The 22884-nt window shown below is 42.3% G+C and overlaps 1 protein-coding gene and 1 long non-coding RNA gene across 2 annotated transcripts in view; one reads left to right on the plus strand and one right to left on the minus strand.

Annotated features, from left to right (window-relative positions):
• The window catches only part of LOC114565760 (uncharacterized), a 161827-nt gene that overhangs the window by 133523 nt on the left and 5420 nt on the right, over nucleotides 1-22884 (plus strand). The window lies entirely within an intron of this gene.
• On the minus strand, nucleotides 9284-12691 carry irx5a (iroquois homeobox 5a). Its single transcript, XM_028593909.1, has 3 exons — nucleotides 12031-12691; nucleotides 10683-11088; nucleotides 9284-9993 (listed from the first exon to the last, which is right to left on the minus strand). Exons 1-3 carry the CDS (start codon nucleotides 12274-12276, stop codon nucleotides 9284-9286), a joined length of 1362 nt encoding a protein of 453 aa, XP_028449710.1. The 5' UTR covers nucleotides 12277-12691.

Genomic DNA, 22884 nt, shown 5'->3' on the forward strand with positions numbered 1-22884 from the left:
CTTCTAATTTTAACTACAACTTCTGGGGTTATGATATATGGGCAAATTACATGCATGTTATTTGAGGGGGAAACTGTGGCATGTGCTATTTCGCACTGCACGCTTCGAAATGAACCAGCATCAGTGGAAGATATGCACACTAGAAAGAGATAGAAAAGTGAGCTTTCTCTGAAAACTTATGTCATCAAGCGCTTTCATTATCTAACGTTAACACACAAGAGATCAACGTTGCCTCGAAGATATGGGGTTATAATTGCTTTTATTGGTTTATTGTGTGAGAGAACGAGCTCTTTGATGTATTTAAGGGACCAACCTAATGAATCAGTGAATGCAGAAACAGCCTATCCAGGGAGCTGATCTCAAAGAGGGTGTGTGTGTGTGTGTCTGTGTCTGTGTGTCTGTGCGCTTTTGTTTGGAGGGAGTTGCAACAATGCGTTCTTTAGTTGCCACCAATGGTGAACAAGCAGGGACTTAATCAAGCACAGTTGGCCAAAGAGCAGTGGATAGGAAGGCATGGGGTGTAAACATCCTATACAATGTTGAACAGAGAGATGCATGACCTCAGAGTTATGGGAGCAGGCTGGATGAAGGGGGGTAGGCTTATTTAGCAAATACTTAGAAGTGCTTCTGACCCCATATTGACCGCTTTGCAAGCACACTACCACGACACACACAAACCCGCCAGTCGTTAATCATCATTTGTGTTGAGAGCAGGCCTTGTTTGAACTGAATAATACTATATACGCGAACACCGCCTCCTGCGTAGATTGTTTACTTGCTGATTTGTGTTGACTCACTTTGTAGCAGCTTTTTTTTTTTCTTTCTCTTGCTCTCTTTGAGGCTGGTGCACAGGGGGGCTGTGAGAGGTTGTCATGGCGGTGGCGAGGGGCAGAAGAAGCCACGTGGATCTGGTTACCCCCGGCTTTTCCCACAAAAAGTGATCAGAGACTGAAAGTTGAGAGCATGTGTACCTTGCAGCAGGTTTACTCCCATTTCCAGTTTAACCTTTTATTAAACTATCCATTGTGCTCCCACTCTGCCCACAGACCCTCTACATTCTCATGCCCGTCAGGTCAGTCAGGTTAACAGCCAAACGGAGGTAGCAGGGAGGAGGGCAACACTATCTCTTCTCTGCCCCGCTGTCGCTCCGGAGCTTGCGCAACACATCGGAAGAAAGGGAGAGAAGTATATACTACAACAGTTTGGTGAGCAGCAGGGCAATAAATTCATTAATCATCATTATATGCCTCATCAAACTCTTTGCCAGCCTCTCCATGGGAGTTACACAAATTAGCCAGTGAAAAAAGCAGTAATTTTAGAGGAGCTAGGTAAGTGCTTTTTGATTGCTTTCTTGAACAATGCTTCCCCTGACAAGCTAATAAATCAGATCTTTCTATACTTAAAGTGCAGCTACTGTGAACCCAATCTGAGCTCCCCAAACAAAAAAAAGGGAGGCTGTGCGGGACAAGGGGTTTTACTACAGCCAAAGCTCTTTCACAGATTTGTTTTGGATTCCTCCTCTTTATTCAGCAACAAAGAAGCTTGGGTACAAAGCTTTTGATAACTGAATGAACTGCTGTTATGTCTCCAGATGCAACCAGGGATTTTCTCATATTGGATCAAAATAACCTCATGTTTGACTTGAGATGAAAAAAAAAACTGAGCCAATAGTGACCATATGGTGCAAAATGCAATTAGCTCTTCTTTTTTTCCTTTCTTTTTTTAAGCTAGTCTGGGTTTAAACATATTAGCTCGAGTGCAATGCATAGCCAGACGCATAGCTACAGCTTGCAAGCTTTAGTCCATACAGAGAATCCTAGCTGGCAGGTGATGCATACCTACTACAGCGATCATATCCTTCTATCCAGATGGCCATTCCATGCAAGACCACTAAATCATCCATCAGACTGGAAACGGCTCCTTTATTGAAAATGAGGTCAATAGAAGATGTTAGCCTGGTTTGTGGCAGGCCATGTTAGCCTCCTCCAGATATTAGCAGCTCTCAGTTAGTGTGTTAGATTGGAGGTCTCATGTGGGAAGAAATGCAGTTGGAAGGGTTAGTGGGGGGATGGAGGGGGGTAGTTTGGGGTGGTCTTTATCTGTTTATAGCCCATCTCTGATGAGATTACCTATTGGAGTTGGCTGCAAACCACACTGTTAATCAGGGTGCAGCAGCCAACACACTCCCACTGGCATGGAGCCACCTCTTGATTTTTTATTTATTTTTTGGATGGGTGCTGGTGGGGTTTAGGAACAGAAAACTACCAAATATTTTTCATCAGTAATCATCTGCTGTGTCTGGAGCATTTAGGTGCCAAGTGTAACACGAGCAAGCATAGACATGAACTAGAAGCGAAATTGTTTGTCTTTAGATTTGGCTGACATCTAATTTGTCTGTTAAATGACAAAACCCTACAGCTACTGTACCTGCATGTACCAAAACCAGAGCAGCCAGTGTGGTGCTTCTTGATTGGACAGTTTGTGAGTTACGTCACTAGCAGGCACTTTACTAAATTAGCATTGAGACACCTTGGCACACGGGGCCAATGCAGCTTCCTTCCCTCATCGTGTGGGAGTTGAGGGCTAGTCTGGAGCAGAGAGTTTTGAATGAGTCCAGCAGTGGCGGCGTTTCATCGCCCCTCCTCATTAACGTTCTCTCCACACACCGCTGAACTGAGCTCAGCTCAAAATAACTTGGGGAGGAGGGGAAAAAAAAAGGCAGGGCCCCTGTTTATCTCCATCTTGGGAACTGATCCAATTAAGTAAGTGCCCATTTGCATCCATCAGACTACACCAAACTGGGAGGAAAAGTGGAAAGCTCTGAGCAAACAAAAGAGCCAGCAGTGAGAGAAGGTCCATTTGTTGTGCAAGGTGGTTTGGAGAGGGTAAAGTGTCCCAGATGAACGGTGGATAATGGTAATGTTACAGGCAGTGTATGTGCGAGTGCTTATGTCGGAGAGAGTGTGTGTGTGTGAGCATGGGCATTATAACGGTCATTAGGACAGATATGTGTGTGGTAATGTGGAGCAGATGTTGAGAAGAAAGGGATCATTTAAAAAGGGCAAATGTAAATAAACAGTCAGGCAGCTTGGTACCCCTCCTCCCTCCTGGACCTTTTGAAGTCACTGAAAGAAAACAGTTCATCAATCTTCATCACAGCCATTAATATTGTAACATTAGGACATTATCACACATACATTGATGCCCTTTTTAATGTTTCCTCACAAACCGCATCTACTATATTAGTGCCATTTAATTAAACGTACACGTTACATTTACAGAGATCCTGACTCCCGGAGTAGAAGGAAGAGATCAATACGACATGGCTGTTATGTTATTTTATCTTTAATTCATCTTTAATAAACCGCTGAGGAGGATGCTACATTGTGTAAAGTAGCAGGCTTGTGTCACAAAACACAGGCATTAGTCAGTGTTTCAGGAGTGGGTGTGCTGAACTTGCTCACCTTGTGACCGGAGTGCGGGAGGGGCCAGGCGAGGATGCAGACAGGACGTGCACAGAGTCACAGGAGGAAGAACCAGCCGGTGTCTCCACCTCCAGACTGGATGCACACACTTACTGCTCTGTGGCTGTGCATACCTGAGGGGCCTTTGGCGTGGAGTTTGAGTCCCTCCTGCGCATGTATTTGTGTCTGTGTGTGCACGTCACTTTCTCCTTGGCAGGCCCCCCCTCTCATCCCATCGCCCCTCAGTGTGAGCGCCAGTGAGCCCTTACATGGCCACTGAACACAGACCCTTTGCAGTCACAGGGTCAGAAGCTCACGCCACACTGCTGTCAGAGCAGATTGGTCAATGAGCAGCCGCTTTCAAGGAGTCAAGGTGCTCGCAGTGTTGGGCTCTGTGGGTATTTGTGTGTATGTGTGTGTGTTATGTCATTTATATTTTGAAATTAGACAACTTGTTTACATAGTTGAAACATTTCTGATATTTTAATAGTATATAATTATCCATTGTTGAATTTAAACTGTCACCTTTTTTTTTTTAAATTGTGTAATTAAGACATCTTAATAATCCAACCATACTTAAATAGACGTATTCTTTGTGACTTGGACTGAATCCCTCAATTCTCCCAACCTCAAACCCTGGCCTCCTAGGACCTCATAGTTCATCACTCTTCGTTAATGCCGCCCCCCCCTTCTTCATTTGAAATGTTTTATTTATGTTGGGGGAGGACACTTAAACCATCTCACAGCTGAAAATTACACGTGTAATCTCTCCCAGAGGAACTCCACAGAGAAATAGAAAAACAGTCAGTGAAGTGCAAAAAAACAGTTGTAAATCACTCTCTGCCACCTTATCTGGGCTGCTTTACAGTGTGTTCAAGACCGTTTTATTACGCCACTTAACAGGAACGCTGGAGGTGCCAAAGGCTTGAGACTCGCGTAACCTTGACATGATTTCTTTAGGATCCCAAAAAAAAAAGTGACTTGATACACCCTCATTTCAGTAGTGGATTTGTTTGAGTCAAAGTAACATTTAATTTGTTTTGCAAGTTGTTATGACCAACCACCAAGTCGTGTGTGCAGCTTGGTCAGAAGACTAAAGCAGAAATATTGTGTCCTTAATTAGCCTTCTCATTAAGGAAATGGTGATGATTGAATGGCCACCTCACTAAAGAAGAGAAGAGTCTTTATATTTTGAACTGAATGAAAAAAAAAAAAGAACTGAATCCCCATATTCTTGTGGCACATTATGCAAGGATTGCAAACAATCAGAGCACCATAAACAATATGTTATAGGGGTAAAATATATATTAGAAATAAATGTCTGCCTCAGACGCACAGCTGGTCCCTGCAAAACCTTGTAGTGATGTTTGGTTTTGAGGTTGAAGGCTATTTTTGAAGAGGAAAGTGAAAATCCAAGGGAAACAAATATCCCAACAGCCGTCTGCATTTCAGTCACGGATATGAACGACCCCATTTTCTGGAAATAAAAAAAGACGCCCTCCTTTTATTTCAACCCACTTTTATACCGCATTAGGCAACACTCGTGTTGCTGATCACCCTCCTGCGAATGTGCAGGTCAAGTACAGCGGGTGTCTTATTTCCACATTTGAGCTGAATTTGACCCCAACTCGTATGTGTTGTTTATCGTGGAGACGGACGCTTTATCAGTAGGCTGTTTATACGGAGTACCGTTTGGTCCGCTGAGTAATACCTCAATGATATTGGGTGTGTGTTTATCAGCAGGTTTTGGTTTCACCTTGTGGTCTGACATACAGTAGCATTTGAGAGGCGTTCACGGAGCTGTCCAGTGGCAGGTGTCTAATCTGTTTGATCCACAGCCCCACGTTTCCTCACAAGTCTGCCCCGGCAGCAAATCTCTTGCCAAACAAACCGATATTTTTCTCCTCGCAGTTTATGTAAACTGATATCCCGTACATGATCAGGCAAGTGGCATTTAATATAAATAATGTAATAACACATTTTGAAATGCCGTCTGTTTATTCTCTAAATGCTCTAGTTGGGCCAGTGCTCCAGTTTGGTCGTAAATGTGTGTAGGCCTATGCGTAAACTTCTGTTAGGCTATATTTTAGTGGTTAATCCAGCGCCATTAATATCGCATCGTTTGCTTTCTAAATATCCCGCCACTTAACATACTGCACAACAAAATAGAACTGTTGCGTTACGTGACTTTACCTGTGATAAACCCAGGCTGCACGGATATAATTACAATAATAAAGGGATTATAAGGGCCACAGATGCCATATTTAACTTTCAATTCATTAGATCCTACCGTTCCCAAAAGTGTCGAAAACAAACAAGAAATCACGGTTTACTCTTGTTATTCATTAGTCTTATATTAGGACTATTTTCAGTCACCACTGAAAGTCTCCCTTAAGGCACCCAAGTACACACATACATGTCGTATTCTACTTTTAGAGTAAATATGCATAAATCGGCAGAGAAGCTGTTGCTGCAGGTTTGCTGTAGACGACAGAATGTTTTATTGGCATCTTGATATAGCAACACACACATACTCTACTAATTATGCATTAATTCGATTTTAGACGGTTGGGCGAAAATGTACTCGACTTGTTCAGGTCTAAGCAGGGGCATTTAATAGTTAATTCAGTCAATTTAAATAAACCGTGAGTCGCGGCCCTCAGAGTTCATATATGGCCTTTATTTTTTGTATTTTTTTGGAAGGGACAAAAAAAACAAGGTTTAATTGATATGACGACAGAAATAAGAAGCATTGTTCCAAACATGCCGGATTTTGCTCCTGAACGCTCAACAGTAACAAAGTCGGAGTGAAGGGTACAGACCTTATTCTCCTCTTTTCTATTCTGCTTCTTCTCCTGTCGGATTATTTCCCCCATTTTCACACGTGGGAACGGTTTCACCCCTACTTAGTATTCTCACATTGTAGCATTCCCCACAATGAACCGACACGCCATTCAAGCGCAGTGGAAGGCAGGGACCAAGTTGTATAAAGTTGCAGAGAGCATCTCCCCTGCAGGCTACCAGGCCTCTGATGAAGGGTTGCACATTCTCTCGCTCCGCTTCTTCAAGTAATGGGGTTAATTGACTGGCTTTTCATCACGCCCAGAAATAGAACGAGGATCATCAACGATCATATATGTTTTTCTTCTTCTTTTTCATACGCAGTAGTGACCATGACCACGAGCTGAGTGACATCAAAAAAGCTGTCTATAAATGCTATAAAAATATATCTGCTTTAAATAATTACATTAAACCATTACCTTTCCCACAGGGACATATTGATAATGAAATTAATAATAATAATAATAATAATAATAATAATAATAATAATAATAATAAATGGGCTATATACAGTGCAAATAATTAATGCAGAATCTACAGTAGTTTCAAATGTCCCCCCCACTAGATGATTTGATAAACAACAGTTGGGGGAGAGAGAGCTGGATGATACATTTGATATATATATGTATTTGCTAATAATACACAAATAATATCTCCTGCAAAACAGCCTTGTATATAGGCTAAAAACTGTCAAATATGTTAAGATGTTTCAATAGTGAGAAAGAAGACGACTATGTCTAATTTGGCAGTTTAGTTGATGATAACCCTCCTAGCATTCCCCTTGTATTTTTAAATTGAGAAAGTTAATCAGAATAACATTACCACCCAACTCTCTCTCTCTCTCTCTCTCTCTCTCTCTCTCTCTCTCTCTCACACACACACACTTCACATGAAAATCCCATTTGACGTAAACGTCACAGTATTTACCTAGTCCCATCGCAGAAAAGTGTTTATATTGTCCCTGTGAAACATTACTTCTTCAATCAATTCTGAGAAAACAACGCAATCTCTAATAAAACTGTAATACTCTCTGAGGGGACATTGCATCGAACAGTTCAATCCCCTGGGGATCAGCCAAGAAAAAACATAATTATGCTATTTAGCCGGCTGATGTGTCGCAATCACTGCTCCAGCACACTCTGTCAGATTAAAATAGAGGGCCCGAGTAGAGGACATTAAGGCTAAGGGAATTATATAAACCTCCGGGGAGATTTCAAATTGGAGAAGGGGAAAGTAAACTATAGAGATTAATGGCAGCCATAAACCAGAGCATGCTGTCCCACTTCACTGGAGGTCAACAATAACGACATTAATACCAATAATAATGATGATAATAATATGACTACTACTACTACTACTACTAATAATAATAATAATAATAATAATAATAATAACAACAATCATAAGTCTGTGTACATTAAATGCACTTTAATAACCACTGAATAAACTAATATTAAAAACAACCTATGTCATATACCAAAAAAATGTAGGCCTATGCATAAGGCTTAGTGGCCTACAACTGTTCCAGTACTGAGAAAGGTTCAACATAATAATTAATAATTAATAGCTATTTTTTTAAATGTTTCTTTCTTTCTTTGAATGTATAGCTCCAGCTTTAATAAACCATCAGCAAAAGAATAAAACAAACCTCTTATCAGTGTGCCTGGGAAATACCCTTCTATTCTCTTTTTCTTACTTTTTTTTTCTGCCTGTTGGTCAAGTATGTAATTACTGCTTTTTTGATTTTTTTTTTATCCACTTCTCAAAGTTGCTATAATCCTCAAAATAACTGTGTTCATTGTGCGTGCCCCATTGGCTCCACTTCTTTTTAACCAGGCCATTTGATCAGGGATGGGTTTCCGTGACGGATTAACAAAGAGTCCCCCTGAAATTAGGAGCAAGTGTGACACCTACCTGCAGAACTTGGAAGAGTTAGAGGACAGTGCCTTGCTACCGGCTGCACAGTTCAACCGAATGTGTCTGCCTCTGCTGTGCATGACAGCATTCTCCCTTTTCTCCAAACACCAGTGTTTCACATCTAACGCGCCATTAAAGAGACTCTCTATTAATGATATATAATAGGGCAGTATGTTCTAAATGCATGGTCGCGTCCCTTTTAACAGCTTTGCCACGCCTTGGAAAATAGTAATGAGTTCTAAATTTGGCATAAAATCGAGCTCATTACCGGAGTTCACCACCTGATTGCTCTGCATAAAACACGATAGGTAATTGGGTTAAATGACTGCGCCTCGGTGTTGTTATTATATCAATATCCACTTTTGGAAACGTGCTCAAGTAAAAAAGAGGCCCTCGTTATATTCCAAAAAAAAATAAAAAACAAAACTCCGTGGACCAAAATATACTTCCGTGTTGTTTCCAACATTTTTCATTCACAAAAAAAACCCTATGAATATTTGCACCAACCAAAACTGAAACTGAACCCTTTTTATTGTTTAGATATTCCATCATCCTTTTTGCTGAATGAAGGCCTTTTTTCTTTCAAGTTTGCCAGAGCTCTCACTAACATAATATTTTGAAAAGAGAAATACCATAGAAACATCTGTCACGGTGCAAAATTAATTAATATTTCGTATAGATTAATTGGCCTTGAAACTCTTTAGACACATGTCAGGCAATGCCAACTGCTCCCCAAAATAATCGCTGCACAAGAATATATATTTTTTCTCCATAATTTACTTCAAAGATAGTGTGTTGTCCATTTTAAATACAAAAATGCTACATTAAATATACATGTTAGTCTTTCATACAAATAGACTCAGGCGGCTGCAGCGATTAAGACCATTCTTGTTACATTGTAGGATTAACCATTCAGAAACTAAAAAAATTTAAGATAAGCATTTACTCAGAAAATAACTGTTCTCAGAATTTGCTTCATCGTGTTCTTTTTTTTTTTTTTTTTTAATGCAACCACAAAAAAAATAAATAAAAGTCCGCGGTGAGTGTAAAATAATCAGGTATTAAATGTTTGACATACCTTTCTTTAGTTCATAAGGGGAGTCTTTACAAAGATCTACCTGCGTTTGGCCTCTGACTTTCTGGCTCTCTCTTACCAAAGCCTCTGCTCTATTTAACACAGTCTGGTTTAATCCATTGAAATGTGCCGTGGAGCCCGTGGTTACCGAGCCGTGGTTACTGTGAAGATGTCCAAAACTGCCACCATAGTTCGTGTAGCCGGGGTAGAAAGGGGAGGTGTAGTACAGGGGCCTGGATAGCACCGTGCTGTTGGGGAGCGGGCACTGAGGGGAGGACCGTGATGGAGACGCGTTGCTGCCCATTACTGCGCTCTGACCCAAACCAGGGCAGGCCTGTGGCGTCTCGCCGCTGCCTTTACACCTGTCTGAGGACGTGGCGATCTCCGCAAGGGACCAGAGTTTGGGTTTAGGGGCCGAAGGGGGCGAGTGGATGACAGAGGTCACATTGCTGGTCACCGTACCCGGTGCATGGCTCAAATCTGACGGCTTGTCTTGTTCCGCTAAGGTCTGGTTCCCCCGGGGTACCGCCGAGGGAGACGAAGTGGTTGGTTTTGCGGAGTCCGGCAGCAGCTCTGTAGTCCTCTCCTCCTGGTCTTTTAACTCCGAGTCGCTCAGAAGGGGATCCGTGTCTTTGCCATGGCTCTCCTCTTTAAATCTGTCACAGCCTATGTCCCCTGGGTTCAGCAGTTTATGATCTAAAGCACAAATAAAGATTAGAGTTACTGCCAAATAAGCGTGACATTAAAACGTTGAGAAAAACTGGAACATATGTTTTAGGTGATCGCGAGGCAAGTGAACACCAATGCAAACCCAAATCGGCTGTGTAAAAATAATTAGGCTGTTTATGCACGTTTCCCTTAAAATTGTCCACATAAAGATATGTGCCAACCTAAAAAAAAAAAAAAAAAAAGGTGAATGAAGTGCCCTTAATAATTATGAAAGCACCACACGAACAATATGGTAAAAATTAAAGTCTGAGCATACAGTGTGTTGACAAATTTCATTTCCAAATATATTTTCGGTATTAAACGTATCATGTCACCAGTTGTGATAATAAGCCTTCAACAGCCGTTCAAAACTGGGATATAATGATCCTACAAAGGCAATATTTTTAAGCCGAATACCCGGCGCAATACACCAGCTGTATCCTTATTATGCAGTTAAAGATAAATTGACTGCTAAACACTTTGCGTCACCAGCAATTTCAGCCCCTGAGAAGTCAAACGAGGGGAGTTCAAGGTGATTATTATTTAAAGCAATTGTCCCATTATAAATAATATACCACCATTAAGCAGCAATCAATTTTGCACCCTGAGTGGAAACGACTGCGATGAAAAATTGATGATTTTTTTTGTGCCTTTTTTTCCCCCCCTGCACTACCGACCTGCTTCTGTGTCTGTGGAGTCTCCCTTGTCGGTGGGCTTGTTTGGCTCGTCGTCGTCGTTTTTCTCCAAATCAATATTCTCGTCCTCCTCCTCGTCCTCGCTCCGGTTCCGGGGGGTCCAGGTCATCTTGTTCTCCTTCTTTAGCCTCCTCCTGGCGTTGGCGAACCAGGTGGACACCTGGGTGAGGGTCATTTTGGTGATGATGGCCAGCATGATCTTCTCTCCCTTGGTTGGATAGGGATTTTTGCGGTGCTCACCGAGCCAGGCCTTCAGGGTGGCAGTGGCGTCCCGGGTTGCGTTTTTACGGTATGCTGGGTCACCATAAGGGTAGGTGCCCAAGGGTGCTGCGTAAGGGTGGTATCCTATTGAGCCGGCCATACCCGTAGTGTGGTCATAGGGAGAACTCTGTGATGCAAAATAAAAATGAAAAAGTGTGTGAAAGTTCTGTCACGGTCATTTTCTAAACTGCTTCAACATAGTAGGACTTACGGCCCAGAAACATGAACACACACGCGCGCGCACACTCGCATAGATACGCGCGCACACACACACATGCACGCGCACAAACACACACAAACACACACTCACATGTACACGAATACACTGGCATTAATCCAGTAGCTCAAGTTTGAAGTTAATGTTTATGGAGTCTGTTTGAACATGAGTGGGTATTTGAAATATGATTTATGTTGCTTTGCATTTTATTATAATTTAGCCTGCATGATGTCAGCATGCAGTTGCTTTCACTCTCTTCATCAAAATAGTACAATTTGCAATTATGATAACATATTGACATTATGCATGATGGGCCTTACGTTCTGTTTCTTTGCCTATTCTACTGGATCAGTCTTTGCAGTATAGGCCTATATAGCCAGTTCTGTACGACTTACTGATGTTGCCATGCCAGCATTCACTTTGAATACAACAAAAGTAAAACACAATTGTCCTCTGTTTTTTTTTGGGGGGGATCAAAAGTTGCAATATTAAAGTTTTACAATTTGCACAACTAATATGATGATAAGCAGTGACCTAAATTGCCATTACACGGCGCGTCGCAGTCAGTTCTAATCGTAGAAGCTTCGGCAGGGCATTGCATTCTTTCTCATAAAAAACTATAATTTACTTAAAAACCATGTAATAGCACACCACTCACTTACATTAGTTCTGTTAACTCAACAACATGTTTTCTGGACCTGACATTCTGTAATATTATATCCACGCACTCTTCAGTGACGCACATTACCGCTTGGCTCCGAATGCACAGCGGGTATTTAAGGCTTCTTTAACGAGTTAATATGCTCGCTTTGACTTCCTATTAGATTGAATAATCACCTTTAGTTTACTCACCACGTACGAGGTGAATGTGGCAGCTGCTGCCGCGTCTGCAGCACTGTAGGGTAAGTGGGAGTTGTAGCCTGGCGAGGCGCTGGTGAACGCGGTAGATCCGGCATATGGTGCAAAAGCAGATCCCGAAGAGGATCTCCCAAGTTCCTCGGTTCTGGGTCCCGATATCACACTGGTGCTGTACGCAGGACACGAATACAGGGCTAGAGAAGCGGACGGCTGGTACAAGTAGCCTTGAGGATACGCCATGCTGGAGCCCGGAGAGTATGAGCCACTTAACTTGCGCACTTTCCTCCCTTTATTTTCTCATGCGCTGCTGTCGGAGCGCATAGAGCCGTGTGTCTGCAGACCCGCTGTCTGTCACCCCTTCTATATGACAATGGTGAAGGCAAATTAAAAGTGATTAAATAAAAGAGAGGCTTATGATGTCGGATGGAATTTTTTTTTGGTCGCTGCCAGCCAGCCAGCCAACTGCTCGTCGGATGTTTTGGTCTTGTTTTGTTTTTCTGTTGCTTCCTTATCTGAGTTGCACCGTCGCTTTCATGCCCGTGCAGAAGTTTTTTTTTTACCCGTCGGACGGGGGGCTTTGCTTGGGAAAATGTCCTGCCAAGATGCTAAGTTGAAAAATTGAGGATCCTGACGCCTACTACGCTCCTCCTCTCGGGGTGTAGTCACCGAAGGAAAAGGCAAGCTTTTGCTGGGTAACCACAGCCCTGCCCAAATCCATGCTCTCTCTCTCTCTCTCTCTCTCTCTCTCTCTCTCTCTCTCTCTCTCTCTCTCTCTCTCCCTTTCTCTCCCTCGCTCACCCCCTTCCTCTCTCGCGTTAACTAACAATCCGTCTCATTCTCTATTTCTGTGTTTCCCCCCCACCTCTTTAACAAGGCTCGTTGCAGTAAGTCTCAAGTGCGCCTGGCAGCCCCCCCTTCGGATGGCGACATCATGCGAGTCTGTCAACTCCCAACTTTCTTCTTTTTTTTTTTTTTTTTTTTAAATACGAAGCTTTCACACTTGATCAATAACAAATCGGCTGTTGTATGCCAGGATATGGGCTTGCAAGATACCGGCAGGGATTCAAAAAGTCGCTCCACTGCTGCGCTCTCTTTCTGTTATTCTTTCTTTGTGCGTAAAACAAAAGTTGTCATTTTAAGCAAGTACGTTAAATCAGCAGACTGATGCTCCGTGATCTCCGTGCGCCTTGTGTTAAAATCCGCAATGGGAGTTTCAAATGGATTATTGTGCACGTCGACTTTCTAACGCCAGACGAATATTTCATTGGTAAGATATGTGACAACTGAGAAGTGAAAGTAAGAGGGCGCAAACAGTAGCTGGCCGAACAATTCTATGAGAATAGTACGTAAACAAACTTTGCCTTATCGACATTTATAGCATGTTGGGATTTTTGAAGTATGTTTTGTCTGCGCCGTGTTTGAACGATTTACTGTTGCGACGGCTAAACAGTTTTTGCAATAGATCCTGGAATAAACCAGTCAGATACACACTCCCAGAAAGTCATAAACCCTCAAGCCAGGGTAGATTAGTGCCAACTACACCAAATCCGCCTGGACCAGTGGATGTAATCTCATTTGATCACTGCAGATACGTTTCAATGCTGAAATATTGAAAAAAAGCCTAGATGTATTTAATATGCCACTGTTATCGGCAATTATTTTTTAATATTTAATAAACATTAGTTACCTGCCGAATCTGTCTATGTGATGACTCAGAAAAAATATATTAGCCTATTATTGGTGTTATTATTATTATTATTATTAATGTATATGTTTTCTAAAAAAAAAAAGTCGAATGATAATTTAGAGAGCTTTGATAATTAAAATGACCTGGTTTGCACTTGGAGGTTGACTAACGTGGCTTAAAAAATAAATAGATCAAATAAAAAATTGTAGGCTATTATAAACACTAGTATTCGCTATCAGACATCTACAAGCCATTCTCATTCTGGTGATTGGCTTTCCAGTTCAAGTCTCCGATAAGCCGAAAGGGATCGCTGTAGGCGCTGCTAAAGAGTGTGTGCACACACTGTCACGTGTTCCTTTCTGCTCTGAAAACCTCTAGAGAGCAAAGAATGATGACGCTGGTACAGTGGGAGCAGACGCACACTTTAAGAGAGAGAGAGAGAGGGAGAGAGGGAGAAATAAAGAAAGAAGGATGGATACACAAAGCGACCCAATAGTATAGCCTAATCAGATGATAGTGATACGAAGAGACCTATTTCACAGCCTCCTGTAGTGTTTAGACAATCGACTAATTACTGGAACTTTTTCTCACAACAACAGCTACAAGAAGAACCAACCGAATCCACCGGTGCTGACAATTATCCTTACTTATGTTGGGGTGGGCGGGGGGGCTAGCATATACTATAGCGTCATTATTTGACACAGTTAATTTATCTTATAGTGAAATGATTTTCCGACATGTATATCCCGAGATATAACAACAACAATTCCACATTTTAGAATGTGCCATGTGAGCTGCTACAACATTACACGCAGAATTAGTGACATTAATATTATTATTGTTAGTGCATAAAACATGCAACCAAGTCTATAGAGAAGAGAGCCTGACATGCAGCGTCTGTCGCATGTGTGTTCCTTAATGCGTTTTGGTTCAGAGCTGCGGAGAGAGTAGGAGGAGGACCCATAATTTGAGATCACGGAGCCTATAATAGGAGTAGTAGGTTATGGCAACTGCTTCCACCTCTCAGCACTGCACTGGTAAAGCAGGAGGTGTGGGTGAGTATAGTTTTGCTTGTATGTGGAAAGGTGCATCTGTGTTTTAGATGCGTAAAAGTGGGCTGTTCTCACGCAAAAAAAAAAAAAAAAAAAAAAAAGAAGCTAATCCGAATATAAATCTTTGTTTCCGCTGTTTTGACAGTGTCTAACTTTGACGCTTCCTCTTCGTTATCACGTCGTCTTTTCTTCTTCTTCTTTTTTTTTTTTTTTTCCCTGAGAGAACGACCTCGGTTTCGACGCATGAAAACGGCTTTATACGTGGCAAAGAAGAAGCGAATGAAAGATGATGCACGCCACTTAAAATGCCTGAGGGAGCAAGTGTAATCTAAATTGGATATAGAGGGTATTATTACACAACAGTATGCGTTGTGGCGGACTAATTGCGCGGCTGGGTGAGTTAAACAGTCAGTTAATGTCGAGTGGCGGACAGGTTTCTGGAGCGCACAAGGTCAGCTGCACTGCTCCCAAGCCTTTAGTGGTATACAGGAAGAGAAAAAAAATGCTTGAAGTATTCATGGGATTTTTAACCATTCTAAATCTGTGTCCTAAACCGATTAGTTGACACCAATTTTTCTTTGATGTATTAGCTGAGGGCTTTTGCCACTTGGAAGCCAATTGAAATTCAAAACAGTTTTCGCTCCAAATGCTTTGGGGAGAACTGCTGCAAATAATGGATGTAATTTATTTTTGACCTTGCATTTTCTTTCTTTTTTTGAAGAGGGGGTTATTAAATGATTAAATATATGTACACTATGCCGCTTGACTAAACAATTGGCATCCTATACAGCTATATTAGAAATTATCATTATTAAGAGTACAGCAGTAATTTTACCCCTTCTATTTAGGCATTTTAAAATGTGAATTGGTTGTGATTACACATCTAGTGTTTTTTTAGTACTAATATCACTGTTACAGAGTTTTCTTTATGTATTAAAAAATAATAATTGACTGTTTTTTTGTCTTTCTTTTGAATGTGTTCAGATCCATGTTGAGGAAGTCTTCTCATGTCACCAAGCAGTCAGTGAAATGCACCCCTCCCAAACACAACCACACACACACACACACACACACACACGCACACACACACACACACACACACACACACACACACACACACACACACACACACACACTCTTTACTGTGGCACCAATTAAATTCACTATTTACTTTTTGAAGTGATAATCATTGGACACGCGCATATATTATCTAATATGACACTTAGTTCTGCATTTATAACTATCATATTTTGCCTGTTTCAAATCATCTAATTAGCTCTCCCTGCTTTTTTTAGGAATGCTGTTGTTGCTACACTTTTGTGATTGTTTATACAGAATGGTTAGATTTTTTTTACTTGATACATACATATCTCATCTTGCTCACATGAGCTGATACACAAATCACATTTGATGATTTTATTTTGGCTTTGACAAATCACACAATTTACATGAAGCACAATGAGCCAATATGGCTTTCAGGAGAGAGAATCTATTTTCTGATCTCTTTTCTGTTCATATGATCTCTTCTTCTTTTATTGACCTGAATGAAGATCTATGGAGCGAGAGTGTGTGTGTGTCTGTGTTCGGTTTACTCCTGATGCCCCCCCCACTCCCCATGATCCCCGCAAGGCTGAGTGGCAGGGTTCTGGATTGGCTAAGTGATGAAATGATGACCCTATTATGAGAAGCGGTTCCAAAATGAGAGGTATCAGACAAAGATTGCACCCTTCTCTCACTGCCATGCCATCCTCCTGCAGCATACTGCCAGCTGCGCAGATGATGATTGATTCGCTCGAGATGGATCACAGGAAGCACCCATTGATTTTTCAGTGTTTTATCGAAAATATACAGTTGTATCCATAGGGCGTATCCAGACTTGCCCTTTACCCCCTTTTCCAAATGGAGGATGGTATAAAAAGGATAATTCTCCCTCCTCCGTGACAAGACAAATGACCTGTAATATTATTTCAGAAATGAGTCAATAGTCTCAGTGACTAAACGAATATTGATTGGATATAATGAAGCCTGAGTGTGACTATGAGCTCTTTCAGGGCCGCTGCTGCAGACTCCACTGTCAGCATATATACAGTGATGCTAGACCTCTCTTCTCCAACTCACTGTTTTACACACAGTACAGACCTGCTACTGCAGCTGGGACAAAATAAACCTCATGTTACTGAATATCACAGATGGTGAATCCACATACTCCACACCCCCCTATTCCTCTCACCGGCGTGTACCTGTATATTTTGATTCATGATCTGAGAGCTTCCGTGCCTGACTGTCGTCTAACCAGACCTACGGCTAAATAGCTTGTTTGTTTTGAAGGTGCTATAGGTGCCATATGGTAATCATCTAAATCCCATACTACTTAAAGCTCTAGAGGCATGTAGGAGGTACTCCTGCAATGCCTTCATGAAGGTAAAGTGATACAACGTACAAATCAAATGACTACCAGAATGCTAAAACCACAGTGTGGGAGCTATGCCCTAGATATTTGCACTGACTTAATCCAATTGAAATAGTATGAGTGAGTTGCAGGGGCTCCCAGGTCTGTTGCTTGCTTATGTATGTGATGCATAATGGAAGTTGACGAGGTTGGTGATAGATCACAGCCCAGGTAATGTAAACACATTAATCCCTCAGGGTTCATGTGCGTGTTCTTTCTCTCTTTTTCCTCTCTCTTTCTATCAACCTCTCTCTCTCTCTCTCTCTCTCTCTCTCTTTGAGGACCACCCCCCCTCCTCATGTTCATCATCTTCCCTAAATGCGTTAGTGGAGCACAAACCAGAAGCAGCCTTAATCTGTCAACATGCCCTTTAATTGGAGGGAGAAAACAACACATGCTTCTGGTTGTGCCATTCCTAAGTGCACATGCCAAAGAAACACAGAGTTCACGGAAGAAGTGATCCCGGGAGAGCGGGGCATAATTAAAAGTATCTTTTAATAGGCTTGTAATGCTGAGCCTGACTCTTGTTGCCTTAAGTAGAGGGCAAACTCTGTGGCTGGAGACGGACCTGCGAGGGGCTTCTGCTAAGGGGAGCCTGTAAACGATACGTTGCTCGGCCGTCATCATCAGACATGCAGTCTCTGCCTCAGTCACCACACTCAGGACCACAGCCACTCTCCACCGACACCTCTGCTCACCCATTCCCATGTTCTTTTGTTCCCCAAATGAGGGATTCTCCTCCACAACATCACCTCTCCTCCCAGGCCACTTTGGCAAGTTGTGTTCTACCTCCTACTCGCAGCACCAGTGGGGAGTGAGAAATGAGACTAAGGGGTTGATTTGGGGCCTGCTACGCTGTAATCAAATGAGACTGCTTAGGGGAGACGAGGAGGAGGAGGTGGAGTATTATGTTCTGTCGTGCATTCCACTGCAGCATTGTTGCTTTTTTTGTTTTTGTCAGGGCAGACTTTGATGCTGTATCCCCTTACCTTTGTACTCCCGGCAGCCATGTTTCATAAACACAGAATGGGAAACATCCTCAGCATTAGAAATTTAGATCGCCGCTTCCCTCCTGCCACCCTGCATTCCGCACGTGCCCAGTCGCATTCTACTTCTCCCTGTGCTGAGGCATCAAGTTTCCTCTCCCATGCCTCTGATACATTTAAACATCTTACAGTCAGCCCCTTTTATTCGATGTGTCATGTATAATCTGTGGCAACAACAATGGCAACATGGCTCTATGTTCGTTTCCCTCTCTTGGTACTGAAGTATTCCGCTGCCACTGTTTTGTTTCAGGACAATTGCACTTGCAAAAAGCTTACTTGCTTGAAATTGAGAAGGTGACAGGTGTTCAATTTGGACCTTGTCTTTATGATTGAGAGTGCAATGTTAATATCACGCTAAGCATTCTATAGCATACTCCCCTGCTTTGTGTTATCACACAGGGAATAGGCAGTGCTCACTTGTCTTTATAGTTAACTGAAGATCTCAATGGGATACAGTGTAATGTAATTCTGAATCTATCTTAACTCATTAAAACCCAAAGTGTTCAGCTCTGCTTCCCATATATTATTGTCTTACTGCAGTCTTCACAATGTACTGTATTCTCGGCAGACTAATTTCACATGTAATTGAATATTTAAATGTCAAACATCGATAAGAATCATGGCCAAATAATGAAACTACCTCTTTCAAAAGGGCAATGTTTTTTTTTTAGACATGGTACACATTGTACTTTTGCCATCAGAAACCTTCTCTGTGCTGTGCTGTGCTAAGCCCCAGGTCTTCTTCTTCGACAGTATCAGTTTTGTCCAACATCTGACACACTGCCCTGGGTGATTGAGCCAGACATGGAAAGCCAAATCGGGGATGCTCTTCTTAATGCCCGACACCTGGTGCAGATTTAGAGGGGATTGCAACTACAGGTACTGTCTTTCCCAGAAAGTCCCTGAGGTATTTCCTCTTCTGTCCGCGGCTGTGTTTGTTTCTCCTCTGCTTTGCCACCCAACTTTGCCGCCTGCATCAAAGTCGGCCGCTGTGTTTGGATTAGGGTGATGAAGTGTTGAAATATGATACCTATCATCCCTTTGATACGCGCTGTTCTGATTTGTAAAGGTGTTTTTGTAGGCCCCAAAAACTACCAATAGGATTAAAATCTATTGAAAGTCTATCTCAGGTTTTCAACGAGCAAGAGCTCATGAAAAGATTGTTGTCAACGGGCCAGGGCTTTTTTTTGCAAAAAATAAAAAAAATCTGTTCACAGTTAATGTCTATTTAGAACAGCAGAATAGAACTGTTAACTCTGTAGCATAATTAGATGTTTCCTTTTAACAAAGAGAGGAATTAATTTAGCCAGAATGACTATTGATATCAAAACACTTCCAATGCCAGCGTCATTCATTTCCTAATCCCACATGTCTTCTACCTTGTATCCGTCTGTTCCTGTTGTTTACACCACCCTCCCGCCCACGCCACACCCTCTGTTAGGATGTGCTTTACAACTGGACATGTTACTCAGGAGTGTTGCTGCTCACCTTACAGCTTGCAGGCACATCTGCAGGGCTGTGCTGGGACAGCATCGCTAGCCAACATTTACACAGCAAGGACATCAAAGGCTGGCAGCCCAGGCCGCACCACCTGAGCATGTTGATTGCAATGCACCGCAGTGTCACCTGACCTGGGAATGGAGAGGATTTTGTTGTGCCAAGCAGAGACATTATATCCAGGAAGTGCTAAATAGGTCCTGCTACCAGAGTATACAGTGTGAGTAATGCAGCTTGAAAGCAGTATTTAAAGATCAAAGGCTTTTGAATAGATTTTTTTTTTTTTTTAAAAGATGTTCTAAGCCTACGTTTTTGAGGATGTATAAATTCCAGAGTTGTGGCCCTTTTATTGCAAAATTATAATATGATTCTGGCTAACTCAAGCACCGGGTTGACAAAATCACAAATGTCGTGAAATATCCTCCACGATAATGTAATAATCTTTCCTGGATATTGTAGGAAAATATATTTTGATCATCTGAGAAACACAATTAAGCGCACACTTGGTGAGCTTCATAGGCACACTGTTTATGTTGACACATGCAACTCTCTTCCTGATGCAAATGTAATCTAAACATTAGGCGAAGGGAAGGCAAGCGTAGCCCATAAAGGCTGTGAGCTCCAAACACTTTGAACAGACAACTATCACTAATCACTCCCAGAGCAGTGCGGCGTGTAATTACTCTGCCAAACGTTTGCCTTTCACAGCTTAGCACCGGGAGCCCTGACCCTGCGCTTCCCTGTCTTTCCTCACCACCCTGCATGTGGAAGGGGACCCCCCCAAACCCCCCCGCCTCCCCTTGACTGAGGGGGGTAGGCAAGCCGAGCTCCCTCTCAATATTTAGAGAAAGAGTGGAGGAGGAAAGAGAGAGGGAGAAAGACAGGGAGGGAGAGGACTGAGGTTGGTGCTTCCGGCATTGTGGGAGCCCATTTAAACAGGCTTTGAAACCCTAGCCATCCGGAGATCAGAAATAGCCTTATTGACTGCATGGGCCCAGAAGTGACTGAGCATGCAGGGTTCTTAGAGTTCACCCTTCCTCGCTACTCAGAACAGGAGGGGGGGCCTTGCATGCTAGGACCGTCTACAAAGACTATGGACATTAATTTTACATCAGGAGAAAAATAATATTGTTCTGGCCGTTTTTAGTGTCACAAGGTTGTGCTGTTGTATAATTTCTTTCTTGTTTTTTGCAGAGTGCAGGACGTCTAATTTTTCTCACTCTCCTCTCCCTCAGTCTTATTTACTCATATTAGTGATGTTGCTGTCAGTCTGCACTGTGATCTGTCCTCTGTCTGGGTGAATGCTGATAAGATGACACAATGCAAATATGAAGTGTGAGGGAGCCGCCTTGGCAAGCAGGTAGGGTGTGCAGGGACCAGGATCCCATAATGACTATTAGCTGGATTTCACAGCCTGCTTCTGATCTCTTGCAATGACAGGGGCCTTTTATAAGAGGATGGGTGTGCCAGTACCCCTCCTAATAGCTCACACACATGTGCATGCAGACATGCACCCAAAGGCGCACACACACAATAGACGATAATATATATGAGATATATGTAATGTGTTAAGTTTGATACTATATGCCAAAGTGCATTTTGTCCAAATTGCCTACATTAGATATTCTTCTTTAAGTCCTTTTTTTGCCCCAGTGATGAAGTTATGAATAAATGAAAGAAGGGGTGTTTTCATATTTTTAGCCCTCACAATGGGGACACAGAACTTTAATGCAGAAATGATAATTTCAGCATATTATAGACCCATAATATATCCTTATCTTAATTTCACTACTAGTCATATTCACCACATTGTCGTGCACTTCACCGCTGTTGTACAAGTTCATTTAGACTTGCAGTAGCTTAGAGAGCTCTCTTGGTTGCTGCATGATCTTGTAAAGGCTTTTCAGAGAGCCCCATTTTATCACTGATGTAGTAATTTCACTTCATCAGTCAGTTGTGACTAAAAATACATCAGGGATTAGCTTCATGGCCAGACTATCTCGCACGGCTTTGATAACATAATGGGGGCTGGTTGCTCGTGGTTACAGTCATCTGATATGTAGGTTCATAACATTCAAAACTACACTTAGCTACAATACTACAGGGTTTGAAAAAAAAGAAAAAGAAAGATAGAGTGTGATCTTTTTAAACTGTCATGAAAATGATGTGTCTTCCCTTTTAATTCCTGTGTAAGAGCATTTTGCGAAGATGAAAACAGCGCCCACCCCCACTACTTCCCCTTTCCCTTTTCTATTCTACACAAATTAGCTATGGTCCTGGAGGGCAAAATGACAAGAGGTTACTGGAAGACTGTGTGTTTAATTAATTGAAAAATGCTTAAATTGCTTTTACAGTTGTTATGTGGAGTGAAAAAAGGGATCCCGTGTTGCCAGTACTCAACCATAATTAGCACCCGCGGGAATTAAATATTTAGCATTAGCTGTGTTGCAGCACTTAGGACACACATTTCTATTTTAACTATGAAAGCAAGCCTGTCTTAAGTGCATGAGTCTGTGTGGACAGCTGTGCAAAGGGGAACAGCACAGGATATTTCAGCAAGACACCCCAGTGGCATTCCGGGTCCTTCCACATCACATGTGTAAGAGATATGGCAGTTGTATTCCCAAGGGTTAGGCATTACTCAGAGTATTTAGTTTTTTAATTAGGCTGAGGGCCTTCGTCCATGCCTGCCACCACCATGGGAGCCAATGAGAATTTCCTCTCTTATGTGTCAACTCTCTCTCTAAAACAGAGAGAGAAAAAGAGAAATGGAGAGAGGGAGAGAAAGAGAAAGCATGTGTGAAAATGAGAGAGGGATACACACATGGTTGAGGGAGAAATAAAAGACCTGGGGAAAAGCCTTTGTTTATTCCAACTTTAATTACGCATTGGCTTTAATGACTCCACTGGTGTGTTTGAGGTTGGAGAGAGTGAGGCTGTGGAGCCTTAATGATCCGTAGTAGTGGATGTCAGCCGAGCCGTTGGAGACTTAAAGCTCATTTTAAACAGTCCCTTTTGGTTTGGGCCTAGAGGCGACAGCGCAAATGGGGGTTCATGCTAAGCCACACTAGAGTAGACTCGGGCACTACTTCAGCGTCTGGTCAGCCTCTTTCGCAG

The sequence above is a fragment of the Perca flavescens genome, chromosome 1 (genome assembly GCF_004354835.1).
Source record: "Perca flavescens isolate YP-PL-M2 chromosome 1, PFLA_1.0, whole genome shotgun sequence".
Classification (NCBI taxonomy): Eukaryota; Metazoa; Chordata; class Actinopteri; order Perciformes; family Percidae; genus Perca; species Perca flavescens.